This window comes from Nicotiana tabacum, chromosome 11, assembly GCF_000715075.1.
Source record: "Nicotiana tabacum cultivar K326 chromosome 11, ASM71507v2, whole genome shotgun sequence".
NCBI lineage: Eukaryota > Viridiplantae > Streptophyta > Magnoliopsida > Solanales > Solanaceae > Nicotiana > Nicotiana tabacum.
In genome coordinates this window covers 120380244-120403839 of record NC_134090.1, presented here as the reverse complement: position 1 = coordinate 120403839, position 23596 = coordinate 120380244, and the positions used below count along the sequence as shown (strand labels likewise).

General features: G+C 36.7%; 3 protein-coding genes across 3 annotated transcripts; all 3 read right to left on the bottom strand.

Annotated features, from left to right (window-relative positions):
• Window positions 1–2024: 2024 nt before the first annotated feature.
• Window positions 2025–6690, bottom strand: LOC107803276 (uncharacterized). The gene is made up of 7 exons (XM_016626961.2): window positions 5563–6690; window positions 5409–5514; window positions 4541–5150; window positions 3584–4492; window positions 3305–3494; window positions 2683–3118; window positions 2025–2488 (listed from the first exon to the last, which is right to left on the bottom strand). Exons 1-7 carry the CDS (start codon window positions 6688–6690, stop codon window positions 2025–2027), a joined length of 3843 nt encoding a protein of 1280 aa, XP_016482447.2.
• A 6827-nt stretch (window positions 6691–13517) lies between these two features.
• On the bottom strand, window positions 13518–14858 carry LOC142165985 (uncharacterized). Its single transcript, XM_075224383.1, has 4 exons — window positions 14743–14858; window positions 14390–14648; window positions 14127–14304; window positions 13518–13987 (listed from the first exon to the last, which is right to left on the bottom strand). Exons 1-4 carry the CDS (start codon window positions 14856–14858, stop codon window positions 13518–13520), a joined length of 1023 nt encoding a protein of 340 aa, XP_075080484.1.
• Window positions 14859–15037: 179 nt separating this feature from the next.
• Window positions 15038–18203, bottom strand: LOC107803275 (L10-interacting MYB domain-containing protein-like). The gene is made up of 3 exons (XM_016626959.2): window positions 18001–18203; window positions 15783–16108; window positions 15038–15690 (listed from the first exon to the last, which is right to left on the bottom strand). Exons 2-3 carry the CDS (start codon window positions 16104–16106, stop codon window positions 15376–15378), a joined length of 639 nt encoding a protein of 212 aa, XP_016482445.1. The 5' UTR covers window positions 16107–16108; window positions 18001–18203; the 3' UTR covers window positions 15038–15375.
• Window positions 18204–23596: the final 5393 nt, after the last annotated feature.

The window sequence follows — 23596 nt, the reverse complement described above, 5'->3', positions numbered from 1 at the left end:
AAGGTTCAATGGAGGGTTCACCTAGTCGAGAAGGCAACCTTGGAGACCGGGCATGATATGTGGAGCAGATATCCTCACCTTTTGGGTATTTCAGGTATGGCTCTAAACTCATTTAAGGACGAACGTTTGTTCAAGATAGGGAGAATGTAACGACGCGACCAGTTTTTTTGAGTATTTTAGACGTGTTTCTCCTGTTTGATGCTTTACATATGTGTATTTATCGTTATGTGGCTTGCAGGGATGTTTGACTTAGATTCGGGAGGTTTTGGAGTAAGTTGGAATAATTAGTTCCAAGATTAGAATCTTAAGTTGTAAGATTTAACCAAGGTTTGACTTTTGCCTAGGAAAACGTGGAATGATTTTATTGATGGTTCCAATAGGTTCGTATGGTGATTTTGGACTTAGGCATATGTCCGGATTTGGATTCGGATGTTCCTAGGTTAATTTTGTTCTATTTGGCAAAAGTTGGAAACTTGAAGATTCAAAAGGTTTATAGGTTTGACCAGAAGTTGACTTTAATAATATCAGGTTTGGATTATTGTTCCGGAAGTTGGAATAATTTCGTTATGCCATTTAGGACTTGTGTGCAAAATTTGATGTCATTTCAAGTTGGTTAGATGTGTTTCGGCATGAGTTTTGGAAAGTTGGAAGTTGATTAATTCTTTAGAATTGAATTGAGGTGCGATTTGTAATTTTGATATTATTTTGTGTGATTTGAGGACTCGAGTAGGTGCGTGTTATGTTTTGGGACTGGTTGGTGCTTTTCGACGGGGTCCCGGGGGTCTCAGGTATGTTTTCGATGAGTTCCAGATCATTTTCATATTATTTGGAAGACTTGGGAGCGTAGATGCACCTGCGAAGAAGCGGAGTTCCTTTCGCAGAAGCGATGGGAGGTCCGTAGAAGTGGGTTGTCGGGAGTTAAGTGATTCCCGCATTTGCGATAATATTTCCATAGATGTAGTACCACAGAAGCAGGATTTTTGTCCACAAATACAGAACTACTGGAAGAATATACTTTTCGAGGGTTTTGATTATGTTTAATTATGTGGAATTTTGGAGCTCGCCTAGGGGCAATTTTTGGATTATTTTTCACTACAAATTGAAGGGTAAAAATCTCTACTTGATTTGAATGTTAGATCTTGTTTCCCCATGGTTTATTACACCTAGATAAGGTAATTTAAAGGAGAAATTTGGGCGAGTTTTCTATGATTTTTGGAGAGTGAAAATTGGTTATTTGGGGGTTGATTTGAGGTTGGACTTGGATGAAACACATATATTTTTTTTTTGGCAAATCGTTAGGCAAGTGCCTACGGCTAGTTTTGTATTAATAAAGAAACAACAAACTACAATGGAAGAGTGTGTGTAAGGGGGCATGAACCTTACCTTACTATTCCTATTGAAGGTAAAATAATCTAATCTTCTAGCAAGCATGTAAAAAGTATGAACTTGAAAGTAGCAAGTATACTATGATCGCCATAGAGTTTATAACACACTCTATGACGTTATTACAATTGATAATGCTTATAAAATTATAAACTAACACGATATAGAAATTAGATTGTTGCCCCTCATTTATCAAAATTGTAATTTCTTCAAATAGAACTTCGTTGAAATCCTCTTTAACTGTCTTCAAAAAATCTTCAAAATTCTTCATTTCTTGTCGATGTATGATTTCTTTCAACTTCTTTACTTTGAAGATGCACCTTTTCCTTGGTTTGTTGTTGCCCAAAGTAGCCAATGATATGAATATGTTCAGTGCAACATGGCTTTCGATCCCAAGTGAAGTCCTCAGATTTTTGTCCTTTTTTGTGTGCGGCCATGTTAGCTTCCTCAAAATTCATTTGGATTACACATCTTGATGCCTTATGTATCTTCATTGTACAGCTCACTATATTCTCCTTGTATCGAATTTTCCTATATTGCCGACCATTTTTTGGCAATCTTTCCTGAAGAAAGTGTGACTTGCATTCTTTTTGTGATGTCCTTAGAAATGTGTATCTTCCTTTCGATGTGTAGCTATTTGTTCACTTTCTTACATTTCCAATGCAACAGGCGTGCATTAAACAATTAAAAAACTGTGTTGGCCCATGTTGTATGCCCAGCTTTTCCTCGAATTCATTCCTTCTCCAGCAAGCTGATTGGGTATCCAATGCATTTAGCCATTCTTGTTGTGCTCGATAATTGGTGTGTTGTTGGACTTTAGCAGATCTTGTCTCTAATAGTCCCAGAAGAGAGTGTGGTAAACATTGTATCAAAAGGTGGTGCATCACAGTGGTATTAAACCTTATTACTTTCATTGTACTGCTAAATCTTTGTTGAAGCATATGGTCTTTATTGCAGAAAATATGTGTATCAGCCTTAGTCCTTGTTCTCCTGATTGCTATGCTAGAGCCTACCCACATATTCCCTTCAATGGATTGAGTACAATGTACTAATACCACCATTTGAAGGATCGACAATAGGTAATGAATAGCTATAGTATAGTTCCCTGCAAAAAAGAATAAAGAGTTAGCATAAAAGAATATGTTGTTCTCGTCCAACTGGATGTGACACAATCTCCCCCGATGCATTTCTCCTTGTCCATCCCTCGTTGATCTTTTCCTCATGCTTCTGTAAAGCATATACACCCTTATCCATTTCTGGCTACTCTTATACGTAGGTAAGGACATTGAAGTTTATTACTATTAACAATCCTCTTTTCTTGTATCTCCAGTTGCTGAAAGTTGTGAGCCTCATGATCCTCATGGTCGAGTGCATGGTTTGCTAGGAAGTCAGCCAATTTGTTTCCTTCTCGCATGATATGTGACACCCTACAATTACATCTTGCCATAAACTGTTTAATCTCCTGAACATATGCCTCTATTGCCCAAGGTGGATCCCATGTACCATCTATCACGTTCTTCAGAAACAATGAATCTGTTTGGATGTGGATATTGGCATATCCTTGTTGCACACAGGTTTGTATTGCCTCAAGTATAGCAATGGTTTCTGCTTCCATATTTGTTCCCTCCTTAATTTCTTTCCCCCTTGCATATCTCACATCTCCTTTACTATCCCGTAGGACAAAACCAATGGAGCTTCTACCCGGATTTCCCCTCGATGCCCCGTCAGTATTCACCTTTATCCAATCTTGTTAAGGTAACTCCCAAAGTACCCTAGTTACTTTTAGAGAAGGCATATATTGTTCCATCATTTTCAGAAGATCAGGCCATTTATGAGGGACTTGTTGAATGCTTGGTTTTCTGATTTTAACAAGTGATTGAAGGGATGTGGAAATATGGTATATTATCCTACTAATACTGACCATTTCACCATGTTTTTGGCAGTTTCTTCTCTTCCACAATTCCCACAAAATTATCGATGGTAAAGCTTGGAATATAGGCTTGAGTCGTGGAACAACTTGTACAGTCCAACATTTTGCTATTGCCTGCTGCAATGACATTCCATTATGAAAATTCCAGCATTTTCCATGAAGTAGTAACACACTGTATGTGCTGCAAAGGATTTGAAAAACACATGTGACATAGTTTCCTTGGCTGGTTCACTACAGCACCAACATCTTGAGGGTAAACAATATCCCAACCTCTTGAAAAAATCATCCAGTGGTATTCTTCCTTTCCAAACTTTCCACATAAAAAATACAATTTTGAAAGGCAAGCCCTTGACCCAAATATTTGTGAATACTGCATTTTGATCCCTCATTCTCCTGACATAATCCCAAGTAGATTTGACAGTGAAGTAACCTTTTGATTCCATCATCCAAAAAGGTTTATCTAATTCATCTGAGAGAGCTGTAGGTTTGATATTAGCAATGATGTGACTGGCTATGTCGTGTGGCAATATCTGCATTAATCTTGTTTCATTCCATGTACCTTCCAACATCACATCATGAACATTATGGATTGACTCATCATAGTAGAACTTAGGTGGTGTTGTGAAATACAATCCACCCATCTCTGTCCAATTGTCGAACCAAAAAAGAGATGACCCCATTCTTGGTTGCCAAATGATTTGGTGTTCAATTGCCTCCCTACAGTCAAGCATTTTCCTCCAAACATGGGAACCTTTTCTCCATGGTACTACAATTGCATTCAGCTTTTTGCAATATTTTTGGCACATGAAAGAACTCCAAAGTGTTGGTTTAGTTCTAAAATTCCACCATAACTTACAAAATAATGCCCTTGGCATATCATGTAATGAACGAAATCCAACCCCTCCTTCCTCTTTAGGTAGACACAATGAGTCCCAAGATGCCCAATGTCTTGCCTTTCCTCCTATAGAATTACTCCAAAAAAACTGAGCAATCATTTTGTAGAGTTTATTTATGACAGAAGCTGGTGGATTTACTGCTGAAAGCAGATGAATAGGCATTCCTTGAAGCACATGGTTAATTAAGACTGCCCGACCTCCAATTGATAAGATTTTTCCTTGCCATGATTGGATCTTATCTAGTACCTTTTTCATCAGATCATGATAATATTCCATCTTCCTCCTGGCGTAGAATATTGGACAACCAAGGTATCTGAATGGGAACTCCTACCTGTTAATACTTGTTATGCTCTGCACTTTGTCTATGATGTCCACATTTGTTAAATGATGTAGGTATACTGCAGATTTTGCCTTGTTGATTAACTGTCCAGAGGTAGTCTCATATGCCCTCAGCACTTCCATAATCAACTTTAATGACATAGCATCAAAAGATGAGAATATGATTCTGTCATCTGCGTAGGAAAGATGATTGATTTTGGGGCTCCATTTTGATAACCCAAAATCACAGAAATACAAGTTCTGATGTAATGAATTGAGGGCTCTTGATAAAGCTTCAGCAGATAGGATGAATAGAGTAGGTGATAGCGGATCACCTTGCTTGACTCCTCTTGTTGATTTAAAAAATCCATAAGGTTGTTCATTCATTAATATAGAATACCAATTGTTGGAGACAATTCTAAACACGATTCCAATTATTCTTTCCTCGAAGCCCATTTTCCTCAAAACCTTAGTCATGAATAGCCAAGACAGTCTGTCATAGGCTTTTGTCATGTCCAATTTGAGTACAACATTTGGTACTGCTTTGGTCCTCAGTCTTATATCAGTTATTATTTCATTAGTCAATAAAATATTTTCAACGATGCTCCTACCCTTGATGAATCCTGCTTGCTCATCAGAAATTAGTGAAGGTTGTAAGGGTGCAATTCTTTCATGAATGACTCTCGAGAACACCTTATTAATAAAATTCCCAAGGCTTATTGGTCACAAATCTGAGAAAGTAATCACATCCTTCTTTTTTGGTAGCAGCACTAAGTTGGTATGAGTGATGTACTTGGGCAAATCCTTGCTATTGAAGAATTCTTTTGTCATAGCAAGGACATCATCTCCCAGAATGCTCCAGCTCTATTGAAAGAATTTACCTGTGAAGCCATCAGGACCCCCAGCATTGTCTGCATTTAAGCCAAAGACAGCCTGTTTGACTTCTTCTTTGGTAGGTTGTTTCAGTAGTTCTTGGTTTTTCTCCAACTAAATCATGTTAGGGACATGATCTATGATCCTAAATGAGGTTGGTACAACACCTTCATGAAATTGCGACTTAAAGAAACTGATTGCTTCTTCAGCCATCTGATCATTTCCTTCTATCCAATTGCCAGCACTATCTTGAATTCTTTTTAATTGCAGGATTTTTCTTCTCCTATTTACATGTGCATGAAAGAACTTCGTATTGCGATCTCCATCCTTAAACCATGCCATGCCTGTCTTTTGTCTCCAGAATTGCTCTTCTAAGGCTAGGTATCTAGTAAGTTTTGCTTTCACCTTATTGAGCCTCTCCCTATTCATACTTGTGGGACTAAGTTCGAACTGAGCTTCATGTACCAGAACAACCTCTTCTAGACTTGCAACTTTTTGAAAAATATCCCCATATATATCCTTACTCCATCTTGATAAGACCTTTTTCAGTTTCTTCAATTTGTTGTTGAAAATTGTGAAAGAGGTAACCTGAGAGTTTGCAGCTAGGTCGTCCACCCAATTTTCTTTCACAACTTCTTGGAAGGTGTTGTGATCAGTCCAAAAATTCAAGAATCGAAATTGCTTTTTGGCAGTTATTAGATTTGGATCACATTTAATCAAGAGTGGGCAGTGATCTGAGCCTATTTTTGATAAGTGAGTAACCTCCACACTTGGTAAAAGTTGTTGTAGTCCTATATTGCCTAATACACGATCCAGTCTTTTAAAACTGCAGTCCTCTTCAGCCCTACCATTCCAACAAGTGAATATACTTCCTTTGAATCCAAGATCGTTGAGGTTGCATGAATTTATACAATCCCTAAAATCGTCCACTTCATTTATGGGTACTGGAAGACCACCAAACTTCTCCTCTTCATCCCATATTACATTGAAATCCCCACCAACAATCCATGGAGTAGTCATGTCACTTGCCAAAGCGTAGAGAGTATCCCATAGTTCTATACGCTCGATATGATCACATTTGGCATATACTAGGGTAAGGATAAATTCTTGTTGGGTATTGGTGTCAGTTAATCTCAAAGTGAGTTGCTGTTGCATGTCAAATAACATCATAACCTCAAAATCATCATCTATGAAAGCCCATATTTTATTAGAAATGTTGACAAATGCCAGTGCAAGCCCAAGTCTGCTCCTATATCTTTCAAGTGTTCTCGACTGTTGCTTTGGTTCCATTAGTCCGACAAATCTGAAATGGTACTGTCTATGCATTGTAACAAGTCTTTCAAAATCTTGTTGTGTGTTCACAGATCTAATATTCTAGATGATAGCATTCATTTTAAACAATTGATTTAGAACCTGCCCTCCTTGTTTGAACACCAGTACCTGGAACACTTGTGTTTTCCTTTTGCTGCTTCTTTTTTCCTTTGCCTGCTGATTTCACTTTATCCATAACTCTGGGAGATAAGTCACCTTGTCTTGCTATGTGCCTGAAGTTTTGTGCAGTAGATTCCTCATCCATATCTTGACCATGAGTATCTTCTTTATTCTCCTCTTCAACATTCTTGTTTTGCTTGGTAAGTAGAGAATTCACAGTTTTAGGAACCATTTCAGCGTGTCCTTTTGAGGTTTTTTGGTTTTCTGGAGCTATTGAAGAAGCGGGAGCTTCTGTTAGATTGGTAACTTTTTTGTCTTGTAGGGTAGAGGTAGGTGTAACTGGTTTTGGCATAATGGGATTGATGTTGAGGTTGTTTTCTGGTGTAGTTGTAATTATGTTAGGAAATGGTTTACCTGGGGGGTCTGGGCTAGGTTTCTGATTTGGATCCATGATATGAATAACTTCCTTTTCCGCCTGTTTTTGCACTGATTTCTCTGCAGAATTTTGATCATCTTCAGCTACAACTTGCACTACATCAACTATTTCTTCTCCACATGATCGAATATCATCTGTATTTATATGATCTTCCTCAGAATGATATTCTCCTTCCTCTTCTGATTCATTCTCATTTTCATTTTGAGAATCCCACAAACGACCGAACTGACTATTCCCAGTAGCTAATGATTGTGAAGGAACTTCTTGGTAGGATTGATTTGTGGTGACCAGTTGATGCAAATATGCTACCTGTTGCTTTATACTGACATTATTGGTAGTGTCCTCATTGTTTGGTCCTGATTTAGTTTGGATAAAAGTCATATTAGCCCATTGAACTGTTGATTCAGTTTGTCCTGCTGGTGCTACAGTAAGCACATGTTTCACCCCTTGTGCAGGACTTTCTTTAGTTCTTCTTTGGTCAGCCTTCAACTGAGCTTCATTCCCATTCACAGTAGTCTTATCAAGGTTACCATTCTCAGAGACTGCTACATCAGTAGTGATTGGATTAAATGCTCATGCATCTGCATTCAATTTCCCAGTAAGAGCAACAGTTTGATTGGGATTTATTTGTACTGGAGTTTCATTCACTAAGGCCAGTTGGTTAGTCTGATTAGTCTCCTCCTCTTTCACTACCAATACATCATATTTATTAGCTGTTTGTTATTGTTTTCCAGTATCCTTATCATCTGCAATCACTTTATTCCCAGTTGTACCATAGCCTTCAGTTTGTTTACCCTTAATAAGTCTCCTATTATCTCTCACTTCCTTCCATTGTGCACCAACATTTCCAACAACCTTGCCACTTGAAAGGATCATTAGAGGAGCATTATCCTTTCCTTTATCAATATTCCTATCCGTTATTGTTTCATTAGTGACAGCCTGCTGTTTATTTTTATTTGCCATGATTTCAGGGTGAATCCTCCAACATTCTAGCATGTCATGCCCTTGTAGTTTACACTTTTTACAGTATTTAGGGAGATAATCATATCTAACAGTCACCCACTCTATTCTTATCTCTTTTGTGACATCATGCTCGATATCCATATGAATTTTCTTGGGCAAGTCAGCCATAAGATCTACTAATACCTTGGCTTTTGCACAACTTGGCCTTGTTTTGTTAATTGTTGCCACATCTAGGTGAAGAGGCTTACAAACAGCACAGGCCAATGAAAATAGGCATTCCATTACAAAGTATGTAGGCAATAAATTTGGAAAAGAGATCCATGCCATTACCTTCGATGTTCCCTCGCCAGCTGTAAATCTTGAATCATATATCAAGGTTCTCAGTTGGTATTCCTGTCCAAACTTGTCCCTCACAAAATGTACACCTTTCGACGAGAACTCGATATAATCCTGCCAAAGTGTGAGCCTTATCAAAATGTGCCTATCTCGAAAAAAGCCAATATTGCATTCCACTTTGATCTCGCACTGCAAAGGAAGAATTTTGCGTAATTCTTGCATTTCTGGCCAGTCATATGAGAATTTACATACGACTGCCCAATGTAATCCTTCGATGTGATTCATGCGATCTACTTCAGATTCAGAAAACTTTACCAAAGGTTGCCCTTGCAAGAAAGTTGGACGTCTGATAGGGATTGGTTCAATATTGGAGGAAGTTTTTGGTATTGCGTTGTTGATAGCATTGGTTTTAGCACAACAGCGTAGTCCAAATGTTTTGAGCGGGTTACATGATCCGTAGTGATGGGAGTTGGCACGTGAGAAGGTAACCCAGCCCCAATAGTGGGTTGTTCACCTGGCGATGAGGCCATAGAAGGCTTGTGCGATCAGGTCGCCAAAGTTTGAAGATTTTGACCGTTAAGAATTCATATGAAGAGTAGAATTTATGGGAAATGTCGAAGCTACAGTAACTCCGGGTTTTAAAAATTAGATCTGTAACTATTGGGTAAAGATTTGAAATAGTTCTTCAACACAACATAGAATTGAAAGAAGAGCAGAAACCTTCACGTTACAAAGAAGAGTAACGATACAGTTTTGCTGAAGAAACTCGATGCTACAGTAATGTGAAAACTAATTTTAAGTTCTGTTGCGTATTGATATAAAATTTAGGATAAAAACAAAAGGAGATTGTTTGGAATGAGAAGGTTATTCTTTTGGGACCAATCTTGAAATCTTACCTTGCCGGATGTCGGAATTATGGCCGAGGAATAGTGACGGAATTACTATTCATTCAGTAGAAGAAACTCACCTTAGCCGCTCGTTTTTTGAAACACATATATTTGGACTCGTATTGGAATGGGTTTTTGAGATTTATGAGTTTTTCGGGTTTTGGGGTGCGGACCGGGGTTGACTTTTTGGTTGACTTTGTTTATTTGTATCAAGATCAAAACTTTATTGTTTGGGGTTGTTTCATATGGCTTTTATTGATGTTATTACATTATTTTGGCGAGATTCGAGCCATTTAGAGGTTGATTCGCACGAGTAGGGATTTCTAGAGTATTGATTTGGCTTGTTTGAGGTAAGTATCTTACCTAAAACTGGTTGAGGCACTAGTTACCTAGGTTATTAGTGTTGTCTATGCGCTATGGTGGCGCACATGTGAAGGGGGTTGAACCTATGTGCGTGCACCGAGGTATTATCCATGCTCGGAGTAGTGATTAGGCTATGATATGCCTTGAATTAGTTGTTAAGCTTCATGCTATCATACTTCTTATGTTGTAACCCTCTTTGTGAGATAATTGAATCATGTTATAGGTTATTTGTTGGTTAATCTCGTGTTCAAACATGTAAATTGCTATTTGGTTGTGTTATCGCCTAATTTTGAACTATTGTAATACACTTTACATATACCTTTGTCACTTATATCAGTCCATGAGTATTTACTTTAATATCCATTATTTATGTACATGTATTCTTGTATATGCTTTCTGTGTGATATGGACTTGGGTTGATAGCACATGAGTGGTCTGTGCGGATCTGAGTTATGATAACACACGAGTTGTCTGCGTGAGTGTTATGCACGTGAGCTGTCTATGCAGCATGTGGATAAGGATTCATCCCTCTAAGGTCACCTTTTCAGGTTTCTCTCCTGACGGTGTACACGTCGTATGAGAAAAATTGTTCATTGTTTGGTTTGGTATTGCATTTCTTCTCTACTTGAAATTTCCTTGGATGTATACATGTTTTATTCGTATATCTTCTCTATATGCTAGACCAGGAATGTATACATGCCTTGTCGCGCATGTCTTCTCTATATGCTAAATGGTTAATTGATATGAGTTCGAAACCATTAAAAATTTTAATTCCTTCATCCAGATCCAAATAAAAAAATCAAACCAAATAATCAAATATATTAGTTCGATTTGGTTTCTTGATTTAATCCGAATAATGCACACCTCTATTTATAGTGGCTGGAATAAAATACATACGCACATACTATTCCACTTTTAAATATGAGTCGGATGTTAGCATAAGTAAATTAATTATCATGCTTCGTCTCTGTAATTGTCACGACCTAACACCATCCACCGATCGAAATGGCTACTAACTCACTTGATAGGCAAACCAAACATAACAAAAACAGAACAGGATAACAGAATTAACGGAAATAAAGTAAATTCAAAGCCAACTGAGATAAATAACTATGTCAATACATTAAATCCCCCAAAAATAGTAATACAAAGTCATGAGCTATAATATAGAAGTACAAGTTTGGAATACAGAACGAAAATATTGTCTGAATGAAACAATAATATTGATATGAAAAGAGACGCCAAAGATTGTGGTCGAAATGCAGCTCTACCTTGTCTCTCGGCAACTCATAGCAACAATTATAGTGGGTCTCGGCTCGATCTAAAACCTGGATTTACACAATTAAGTGCAGAGTGCAGTATGAGTACAACCGAGTACTCAACAAGTATCATACCTAACCTCGACGAGGTAATATCAGCAAGAATTGTCAATGAAACTCGCTAATAACCTGCTCAGTTCATAAATTTCATAAGTACACAACAATAGTACCATCTAATTATGAAAACATATATAAAAGTCATGTCGGTGCACAAGAGATAATGTGTCAAGCCCTGTATTAATTAACAATCTAGCATATAGAGAATATATGCGCGACAAGGCATGTATACATTCCTGGTCTAGCATATAGAGACGATATGCGAATAAAATATGTATACATCCAAGGAAATTGCAAGTAGAGAAGAAATGCAATAACCAAACCAAACAATGAACAGTTTTTCTCATACGACGTGTATACCGTCAAGAGAGAAACATGAGAAGGTGACCCTAGGGGGATGGATCCTTATCCACATGCTGCAAAGAAAACTCACGTGTATAACACTCGCACGGATAACTCATGTGTTATCATAACTCAGATCCGCATGGACCACTCATGTGCTATCAACCCAAGTCCATATCACACAGAAAGCATATACAAGAATACATGTATATAAACAATGGATATTAAAGTAAATACTCATGGACTGATATAAGTGACAAAGGTATATGGAAAATGTATTACCATAGTTCAAAATTAGACGATTACGCAACCAAATAGCAATTTACATGTTTGAACACTAGATTAACCAACAAAAAACCTATAACATGATTCAATTATCTCACAAAGGGGGTTACAACATAATAAGCATGATAGCATGAAGCTTAGAAACCAATTCAAGGCATATCATAGCCTAATCACTATCCCGGCATGAATAATACCCTGGTGCGCGCACATAGGTTCAACCCCCTTCACATGTGCACCACCTATAACACGTAGCCAACACTAATAACCCATATAACTAGTGCCTCAACAAATTTTAAGTGAGATACTTACCTCAAGCAAGCCAAATCAATACTCTAGAAATCCCTTCTCGCGCGAATCAACCTCCGAAATGCTCAAATCTAGCCAAATAATGTAACAACAATAAAAGCTATATGAAACAACCCCAAACAGTAAACTTTTGATCTTGATACAAATACACAAAGTCAACCCCGGGTCCGCACCCCGGAACCCGAAAAACTCACAAATCTCAAACATTCATTCCAATACAAGTCCAAATATATGTTTTTCATCCAAGTCCTCAAATCAACCCCCAAATCACCAATTTTCACTCTCCAAAAATCATAGAAAAATCACCCAAATGTCTCCTTTAAATTACCTTTTCTACGTGTTATAAACCATGGGAAAACAAGATCTAACATCCAAATCAAGTAGAGATTACTTATCCTTCAATTTGTAGTGAAAACCCTCCAAAAATCGTCCCTAGGCGAGCTCCAAAATTCAAAATAATGAAACATAATCAAACTTATTAGTATGGTTTAAGAATTTTTTAAATATATTATTATTTCTCATTCTCTATAATCTTTATTCTTTAATTATTTGAATGTAACTATTCTATTACATTCGATTCATTTTATTTCTTATGACACTACCGAATAATTGAAAAAATTAAACATAAAAAAATACTGAATAGAAAGTGAAATTCAAACCAAATCAAATTTATTTTTGTTTCTATTGAATAACATTCTTTTTAAAGAAAATAGAAATCCAAAAAATCAAAAGCGTATAACACAAAATCAGATCAAACAATCAAATGTACACCTATATTATGAGATAGATTTACAGAAATGCACCAAAAAAATAAAATATTACCAGCCACTTTGTCATGTAACACTTTATTATTTTTGGCTAACAAAAAATTATCAATAATATATAATATTCAAAAGATCCATGCTACAAAAAATTTAAGTGGGCATGGTGCAAAATTCAACATTCAACTTGATGAGGCAATGTACAAAATTTAAAGAAGATTGGAGGTGAATTGAATTGGTTTAGAGTCAAAATTCATGGATGATATCGAGTTTAAAAATGTCATTACGATATCGTTTCTTTTGACAAAAGCAATCCAAATTATGATTCCCTCCTAGGCCTCATTTGTTTTTATTAAGATTAAGAGGTCTGAATCTAAATACACGTCTGAATATAAAAAAAGTGTATTAAGATTCAGACATCTGAATACACAACTGAAGAATTAATATGTTGTCTTTGGATCTGAACACTGAATGATTAAGACTGTTTGTTTTTAGTATCTGAATATGTGTAATTTATTTATATTTAAACATAGCATATGTAAAATTCAAATAAAATAGTTAATTAACATTATTTCAAATTCTAATGTTCAAACATTAAAAACATATGTCTAATAACAAAAATATAAAACTATCAAGCATTTCCTCTTCCTTGCATTAGCTGAAGTGCAATTTCTTCACGCATATTATTCATAAATTGTGAGTCTTCAGTTGTCCAGCTAGGTCCGTTTGTTTCATCCAATACTTGTTCGTGTTCTCCTTCTTCCTCAAATATTACTTGAGGCAAATCATATTGATTAAACAAGTCATCATTTAGTCGCTCTTTTTTGATAAAATTATGAACTGCAAAACATGCAATAACAACATCTCTTTGGACATCAATAGAATATGGAGTCATCTTGTCCAATATTGGGAATCTTGCTTTTAAAACTCCATAAGCACGTTCAATAACATTTCTAAGTTGTGCATGAGCATGGTTAAACTTTTCCTCCTTATTTATGGCATGTCTACGATGATAATCTCCTAACCAATATCGAATATTACGATATGGTGCTAGAAATCCTCGAGTATTAGGATACGCCGCATCATATAAATAGTACTTATCTATCATTAAAAAAAGGTTAAATGAATATAATAAACATTTAATTTATTATTTCAGAATAGTTTAATAAGTTGTATCACTTACTAGAAGGAGGAAATGGAAATCCATTATCTGGATTAGACGTGATCTATGTTAGAACACGCGCATCATGTGCTACCCCTTCCCATCCAGCATAAACATAATTGAAGACCATGTTAAAATCACATATAGCTAAAACATTCTGATAGCATTTACCCTTTCCTCTTCCTCTGTGAACAATTTGTTGATTAGCTGGAATAACTGCATGTACTAATGTCCCGTCGAGTGCACCTATTGCTCCCTGCAAATAAAAATAATAATTTTATGTTAATAGTTATGAATTTTTTTCTTACGAAGTTATATGATAATTTTATAGAACATAATACCTTAAAAACTTTTCGTAACTTTTTATGAGCACGAAGAATATGTGGATTTGAATCAGATGTTGTAGATGATATCATCTCTTTCGCAAATAACATCATTGCTTCAAGAACCTCATGAAAATATTTGTGACCCGTTTGCGAAGAATGTTGAAATCTCCTCTTCATAACCATAAAACGCTCATTATGACCTATAATAGTAAGAAATATTGCTATCTTTTCTTCGACAGAAATATGTTTGCTATCTATGAGCCATCCTTTATGTCTAAAATGTTGACATAGCTGAACATATGCATCGGGACATGCGCATCAGTTCTAAACATTGTCGACTAGAGCCGGACAACAATTCTTGTGTGTACTTTTCACCAGATAAAGATGATGTTAAATCTTTATTTCTTTGGATATTCTTGAGTCTAAAATAATTTTTACACCAATACAAGCTCATCAACGCTAATACTTGATCCTCAATATCCATGTTTAAACTGTTGTAACAAATAGAATGTATAATACACAATAGTAAGCATAACATACTATGTATTTGAAAAATATAAAAAGTTACATAATAAAAATAAATTAATTAGTAAAACAACACAATACACATCAAACATACTTCAAATAAGACATTTAAAAAAGGTATATCACAAATTAAAAATGTTCCACGAGCATAATATAATATTAAAAAATTAAATAAGCATAATAGATAATAGTTGAAAAAAACAAAGAAGGTTCCATATTATTAACGTCTAATTAATAATCTAGCTAATTAACAAAATCAAAGAAGCCCCATTTTTTTCCCATGGCCTTAATCCAATTCTCTAATTTGTCGACCTTGGTAATGTTCATCCATGCTTTCCTGTAGTTGTCACCTTCACAAAGTATACTAACAGTTGCACTGTATAATGTTTCTTCCCATCCAAGTTCTTCTAATTTTTTCATACACTCTTCAACGTCAGACCCGCTATTTTTTTTAACCAATAACTCTAATGCAATACTCATCTTCTCTTCAATGTCCAATTGAGACGATGCGGTTTTCTTTTCTTTCCCAAAGGTTTCTTTTCAATTGGAACTGAAGACTGAGATGAATAATCGGTAGGAGCTCCATCATTCTTATTACCAACTAGATCTTCGACGCTATCAAGTGTATCTACATCTATAGTAGTAGATACAAAAGAGACACCAGGTCGGGGATATGTACAGCTTGGACTCCAACCATGAATTCCTGTTGCTGAAGAACCCTCAAAAAGTTTTGTACAAAGATCTGGGAAGGGTAGAGGCGAAATCCTCAATGCCTTTGCTTTTGGATGAGCCTATAATAAAGAGACTTTTAATATACACGCCAAACTTTTTTCTTTATAGAAAAAAGAAAAGAAAAAGTTAAAACTCTAGATAATGAACTAACCTTTATGTACTCATCCCACTCACTATTAGACATTAGAATGGTATTGGTTGCTGGGTCATAAATATTGCCAGTCTTTTTGGTTATTGGCAACCAAGCTTGATGCTTTTCTTTTAGATAATCATAATGATTCTTCATCTGCTTTTGTGTAACGCTAAAGCCACGAGAAGACTCCAAAATTAGTTTAACTTTGTTCCATGAATCTGCCTTTAAACTACTTCCAAGTCTCCCGTTTAAGGATATTTCTTGAATACAACTTTTTAAAAAGGTTTTTACTACATCCATATTTTTCCAACTAGCTCTTGAATTTTCACTAGATTGTTCCATAGCTGAAATATAAAATAATAATGATTATAGAAAATGGCTGATGAAAATAAAAGTAACAAAACCGAGACAATCAATGAAAACAATCCCCAACAAACCCAGTCTTTCCAACAATTAGATGTTTAATCTTATATGCCCCCAGTTAGGTCCTGGAAAGCATCACTTGACATGTAACTTTTTTCAGCCTACTGCTGTTTGCTTATGATTATGACTATAGCCTAATACCAACTCTATAATCTCATGGAGTAACACCAAAACCAGTTTTGTCGTTTGGGACCCAACCCGAATATGACACTGTTCAATATATATGTCACTGCTTCTTTCGTGTCGCACCAAGATAGTGGAGAGTTGAAAAAGAACAAATACATAACTTTAAGACCGAATTACAGTAACATGTACTATCATGATCACATTCATATCCGTATTCATCAGCCAAGAACCATTTGCCATTAATATTGTCTTCTCAACAAACAACAGTCTATATAATTGATTATGCTTTGGAAAAAAGGTAAGAGATAGTTTTGAATGCAAAATTGGGATATGCAGCTCGCTGAAGGATGAGACTGATAAGCTATCACACAGAGCTAACCTTTTTCCTTGTAGTTATGTTATACCTTAGCTAAAAAGCATCTATCATAATGTGTTCTGTTGTGAAAACATAGAAAGGAGATCTATGTACTCCCCATTAGTTAAATTGGTTACAGATAATTTTCAACATCCAAAAGGCCAAAGCAATGAAATTTTGTTTCTCTATAATTAAACAAGATAAAATGAGAAGTCCAGGTGAAAGAGAATATCACTGTTTCATGCAGATTTCATTAAAAAGCTCATCATTTTATTATTCAACACATGAAAACCGAATGACATAAGTGATAAGACAAAGAAATAGAGTTTGCAAAAATAAGTTAGCCTAGGCAGCAAGCTAGAATTAAGTATCGTTATTGTTATTATGCTATGCTTAGTGCCAGCATGCATGTGCTCATTTTATTGACAACACTTTTAGGTTCTATTTTATGCTATTGGCTATAAACTCAAATCAGATTAGTTGCAGATCCCATACTTTATATTATCCTAAATTCCAAAAGTAATCAATGTATGAAGGTGTATCTGCAAAAGGGATATAATGAGAGCCTTTTTACACATAAGACACAAAACGAGAGAGCTACTAAGGTCTAAGCTCCGACTAAAGTTCAAATACTAATGCTCAAGTTCGATGTGATATTGCCGACTCACCGACACATATGAGTTTCAAATTGTCACTTCACGAAGAGGAATACAAAGTTTAGTAAAAAAAACGCTCATGAGATGAGGGCGAGAAGAAAGTTTATAAGTTCTTTAATATAATAAAAAAGTAAAACTTTTACATCGGCGTTTTGCTCACTATCGACTAGGTTGTTGTTCAAAAGTATTGAACAATTCCCCAAAGTGAGAAAAAGAGGAAGATATGCTACAATTAACATCAAATCTATATGTGGTACAGGATATATTTTTTCGAAAATCTAATAGCCCCCGTTCATAACAAATTAGTGAAATAGAAGAAGGACAAGAGTCGCACATAAATTAGTGAGTCATTTATTCGATGTGCCCTAAGATAATCGAAGCCTACGTCACTTGGTAGAATCATGAAACCAGAGATATAATGCTCATATTATGATCCCTATTAATGCTTGGGTTAAAAATTCACTTTCTGAAAAGATCAAAAACCCCTTTGCTAAGACAATCCAGAGATAAACCTCAAAAGTTTTGTAAAACTTTCTAATTTTTCACTGTAGAACTAACTATTAGAGAATAGAATTGAAATCTTGAAACTCAAACAAGTATTTCACAAAATAATAGGCAAGCGTATTGCGAATCTCATAAAATAATAAGAAGAAATTCTAAAGGTTTTAGAACTTACCAGTTGAAGAGAAAACAAATTTGAGTAGATGATGATAGATGGAGAGTGAGACAGAGGCGTGAAATTTATGCACAGAAGATGAAGAAGCACAGCGTGAAACTTTGCTAAAATAAAGCAGTCGTTGAGCGAATCTTTGCGGAAATAAAGTCGTATCGGTTTGTTTTCAAAGAGTCTGAACGCTGGTAGGACTTTTTAATGGATCTGACCGAATAAGATCCTGTCAGACCTTCTGTCAGACCTTTTAATAGAGAAAAAATAAATAGACTTAATGGGCTGGATCTGAATAATTAGGGTTAAGATTTTAAAAATAAATGTATTTAATGGGCTAAATCTGAATGATTAAGATTCAGACCTCCATTAAGTACAAACAAATGAGGTCTTACTGACTAAGTCAACTCCTATTATGGGTTAATAAAATCGAATTAATTATCTACTATGCAAAAAATGTATGACTTAAGTCAAATCCAACTACATTGTGTCAGGTTGGGCCTCTACAAATGGCCCAAGGGTAATGTATATTATATGTATATCATTGTATATTCATGTGTATCACACACAAGTATACATGAATGTATTTAGATATATATGGAAAACACATGGGATACATAGAGATACACATATATACACGGAGATATGCAGGGGAGAGATATATACAAGGCGATATACACAATTTGTCTTCTTCCTCCTGTTCGCCATCTGCTTCAAATTTGGCTCTGAATTTTTGCCAAAAATCATCGAATCAGCTTTAATAGAGCTCAAACTTCCCTTTAGATCCTCCAAAGTGTTTCCGACTTTACCCATCAATACCCGCTTGATCTCGAACCACAAATATCATATTTACAATTCAAACCATGTTTCTAACCGTAAATTTACCCCTCTAATACCATCGTTGAAACCATAAGTTGCCAGTGAGAGTCAATGTCTCGTATCTCCATAAGACCATTTCAAGCGCCTTTTCCTTCAATCTCCAAGCTTTCATATAATTCACGTCGAAATCATGAATTTTTTTCATGTCACGCCTTACATCTGATGAAGTATACACAGTCTTCGGACAACATACTTATCTTGTATAAGATATCCTATGAAATCAGATGTACCGTGATGTTGTGTATACATTCATTCTTCAACCCCACAATTGTGAACATTATTGAACTTCCTAACTTTGAATATCTTTGTTTTGTTCAGTGTGAAAGATACAAAATTCCGAGTACACATGTTGTCTATGCATATGAGGCAATACCTGTTGAAAGAAATATATGATATATTGAATATGAAAATATTATATTTTATACCTATATGCAATATATTATATACAGTAACTTAACATGTAATACTTTTCTACTATCTCTATCTAAATAATACACGCGTACATATCTTCAACATACTATATAAATGTTTTAACATATTTCAGTGTTGCAAGGAACAAATTTATATAACAATATTAAATATACCTTTTGGTACAGGGACTATGAACTCTAAATTGAAAATTCTCCCGAATTACGCAGCGTTTCACAACACTTATAAAGGTTTCTTTGTCTTGGTTTAACTGACCTTCTTCGATGTTTTGATTTGACGGGTATCGAATTATACGATGTTGAGCTTCATCTATACCGTATGTCGAAGTCTTGCTCATTACATATCAGCCCTATTGCTCCATTTTCTAGCAAATCTGGTATATTTAATTTAAATCATTTACGTGATGTGATGATGTCGCAGAACTGACTGCTTTCATGCATTCTCTGTCGACTGCAATGTCCTTGAATGTTATGCATAGCGGATACGGAGTGATCTCTGTCTTTTTCATCTTTAAATCTATATGCAATTGTACACTCATATCATTTGATATGGAAATTGGTGGATACCCTTCTTGAACGATGTACTTAATTTCAATCAACTTTGTACAAGTCTCACCTTTGATCTGCTTCAATATTGTGGTGACCAACTCTTCAAAATTGCAGCTCGAATTGATCAAAATCCCTTCGGCTTCAAATTTAACATATCTCCGATTGTCTTGCCAAACTCTATTGTATTGAACCACAATTAATACATTCACCATTGTTTCTTAGAATACAGTATCCTACTTTAAGTATATCAAAATGGAGAATCAAAAAGAGACAATGGAAGAATTTTCATGCCAACTACTGCTAGTACCTATTTTTAGGGAATATGGAGTATTGGTTACGAGGTAGTGTTGTAGTGATAACCTAATTTTCACGACCCTAAACCCGGACCCGGTCGTGATGGCGCCTCTCGTAAAGACAAGGCCAGCCGACACATTCCCATTTAAATTTTTAAGCAATTTAAAATAATAAGCATTAAGTCTTAAACATCATAATAATAAATCCCAAAATGATAAGCAGTGAACATTACGGTTTACAGAAATAAAACCCAACACAGCCCGATACCGGGTGTCACCAGTCATGAGCATCTATCAATACACTACAAGTCTGAAATGCCTACCAAGTTATTACAGAATAACAAAAAAGAGATAGAAATGAGATAAGGGGGAGAAACACGGGACTGTGGACGCCAAGCAGCTACCTCGTGAACTCCGAAGTCTGTCGGGAGCTCTCAACTCTCGCTAGCAGGATTAGCAACGCCTGAATCTACACACGGGGTGCACGGAGTAAAGTGAGTACTCCAACTCAGTGAGCAATAATCATAAATAAAGACTGAAAGCAAGAAATCACGTAAGGCACATTACAGGCTATAATGAAGCAGTAAAGATATGTAAAAAAAATCATTTTAGTTCAGTTAAACTTCATGAAATGCCTTTTCAACAATTAAGCAGGTAAATGGCAGGCAATAAGAAAGATAAACACATAAAGGTTCGCCCCTCGGGCTATATCTCACATCACAATGGGTATCTGCGCTCACTGGGGGTATGCAGACTCCTAGAGGGACCCCTTATGGCCCAAGCGCAATATCAAGCCATCTCGTGGCATCATCACTAGGCTCTCAGCCTTATATCAACAAGCCACCTCGTGACGTACAAATCTTAGGCCCTCGGCCTCATAATCATATTCAGTGTTTCCTCCAAACATAGGCCATCGGCCTTACTCAGTCAGAATCTCACAAGCCACTCGGGCAACAGTAAAACATGGTGCTCAACCCAAAATATCAGTTAAAATATCATTTAAGTGTTAAAAAGAGTAAACATGGTTGAGTTATGAAAACAGTGGAATATAGCATGACTGAGTTCAAGTATAAAGTCAAAACAGTGAGGAAATATCAATAAAACTCCCCTAAGGGTTCAAATAGTTGGCACGAGGCCCAAATATGGCATTCAACCCAAAACATGATGATAGCAAATAGTTTTCAGTCAAATACGCGATAAAATACTCATTCGGGACGGACTAAGTCACAATCCCCAACAGTGCACGACCCCACGTTCGTCATCTAGCATGTATGTCACCTCATTATAGAACAACGATGTGAAATCCGGGGTTTCATACCCTCAGGACATCATTTACGATTATTACTCACCGCAATCCGATCCAAATCTAGCCCGCGATGCCTTTGCCCCTCGAATCGGCCTCCAATCGCGTCGAATCTATCCAAAATCAGAATCACGACGTCAAAATATGCTAAGGAAACGAAGCCCAAGCAAAAATATTCAATTTACAACATAAATTCCGAAATTACCAAAACCCGACCCCCGGGCCCACGTCTCGGATTCCGGTAAAAATCACATCAATGGATTCCTTATCACTCCCCAAGTTCATTCATACCAAAAGCATCAAATCCAACCACAAATGACCCCTCAAATCCCAAACTCTAGGTCTCTAATTTCAAGCCCTAGTTCTTCAATTTTAGGCTTAATTTCCATGATTAATTAGGTAGATTTTACATTAGAATCGAGTTTTAAGTCCATGAATCTTACCTCCAAGTGATTCCCCTTGAATCCCTTTTCAATCCTCTTCAAAAAGCTCCAAAAACGCTCAAAAATGATGGAAATAAACTCCAAAATCGCGGACAAGACGACTATTAAACATTCTGCCCAGGCCTCATTTCCTTTTTCGCGAACGCGGTCAACGCCTCGCGTTCACGAAGCACAAATCAACTTTGACCAAATTTTCCTCTTCGCGATGCTTCCTCAGACAACTCTTCGCGAACGCACCCTCTCTATCGCGAACGCGATAAACAACTCGACCTCAAACCCAGCTGACCAATTTACTCTATGCGAACGCGGAGCCTCCCCTGCGAACGTGATGCCCAATCACTCAGCCCTTCACGAACGCGAAGGTCTAATTCCTTTGCAACACACAGCAGTTTTTTCTGCAATTCCAAACTACATGAAATGGTCCGATTGACCACCTGAAACTCACCCGAGGTCCCCGAGACCTCAACCAAACATGCCAATATATCCCATAACCTCATTCAAACTTGTTCCAACCTTCGGAACTCTCAAAACAACATCAAAACACCAAATTCGCACCAGATTCAAGCCTAAAATTCTAAAATCTTCTAAATTACGCTTTTGATCAAAGACCCAACCAAACCACATCCGAATGACCTGAAATTTTGCACACACATCCCAAACGACACAATGGAACTACTACAACTCTCGGAATTCCATTCCAACCCCTATATCAAAAATCTCACCTACCAACCAGAAATTGCCAAAAAATCCAATTTCGCCAATTCAAGCCTAAATCTACTCCGGATCTCCAAATCGCATTCCAATCACGTTCCTAAGTCCCAAATCACCTCTGAAACTATTTGAACCATCGAAACACACATCCGATCCCTCTAACACATAAGTCAACATCCAGTTGACTTTTCCAACTTAAACTTCCTTAAAAGACTAAGTGTCTCAAACCTTATCAAATCCTTTACGAACCCGAGCCAACCAACTCGATCACATATAGAACCAATAGACAAAGTAATAAGAAGCAGAAATAGGGGAAACAGAGAAGCAACTCATGAGACGACTGGCCGGGTCGTCACATCCTCCCCCTCTTAAACAAACGTTCGTCCTCGGACGAGTCAAGAAACATACCTAAGCCTCAAACAGGTGAGGATATCTGCCCCGTATCTCCAGATCGGTCTCCCAGGTAGCCTCCTCCACGGGCTGACCTCTCCACTACACCTTCACTAAAGCTATATCCTTTTATCTCAACTTTCGAACCTGGTGCTCCAAAATAGCTGCTGGCTCCACATCATAAGTCAAATCACCATCCAACTGAACCGTGTTGAAATCCAGAACATGAGACGGATCCCCAATATACTTCCGGAGCATAGAAACATGAAATATCGGATGCACACTAAACAAGCTAAATGGAAAAGCAAGCTCATAAGCCACCTCCCCAATCCTCCGAAGCACCTCAAAAGGCCCAATGAACCGAGGACTCAATTTTCCTTTCTTCCCAAATCTCATAACACCCTTTATGGGCAAAACCTTCAATAGAACCTTCTCGCCAACCATGTAGGACACATCCCGAACCTTCTTATCAGCATAACTCTTCTGTCTCGACTGCACTGTATGAAGCCTCTCCTGAATCACCTTCACCTTTTCTAAAGCATCCTGCACCAAGTCTGTCCCCAATAGCCTAGCCTTACCCGGCTTAAACCAACCAACTGGGGATCTACACCG

Bases quoted from the DNA above. Each gene is read 5' to 3' on its own strand.
- LOC107803276 (XM_016626961.2), bottom strand. From the start codon at position 6,690: ATGGAACCAAAGCAACAGTCGAGAACACTTGAAAGATATAGGAGCAGA. The intron at 5,515-5,562 runs GTACCAACCTCA...AACATGATTTAG, and splicing joins CGCAATTTCATGAAGGTGTT to TTGGAGAAAAACCAAGAACT. The intron at 2,489-2,682 runs GTAATAAACTTC...TCTTTTTTGCAG, and splicing joins AGAAAAGAGGATTGTTAATA to GGAACTATACTATAGCTATT.
- LOC107803275 (XM_016626959.2), bottom strand. From the start codon at position 16,106: ATGGAACAATCTAGTGAAAATTCAAGAGCTAGTTGGAAAAATATGGAT. The intron at 15,691-15,782 runs GTTAGTTCATTA...TCTTTATTATAG, and splicing joins AGTGGGATGAGTACATAAAG to GCTCATCCAAAAGCAAAGGC.
- LOC142165985 (XM_075224383.1), bottom strand. From the start codon at position 14,858: ATGGATATTGAGGATCAAGTATTAGCGTTGATGAGCTTGTATTGGTGT. The intron at 14,305-14,389 runs GTATTATGTTCT...TTTTATTTGCAG, and splicing joins AGTTACGAAAAGTTTTTAAG to GGAGCAATAGGTGCACTCGA. The intron at 13,988-14,126 runs GTGTTCTAACAT...TTTTAATGATAG, and splicing joins AGGGGTAGCACATGATGCGC to ATAAGTACTATTTATATGAT.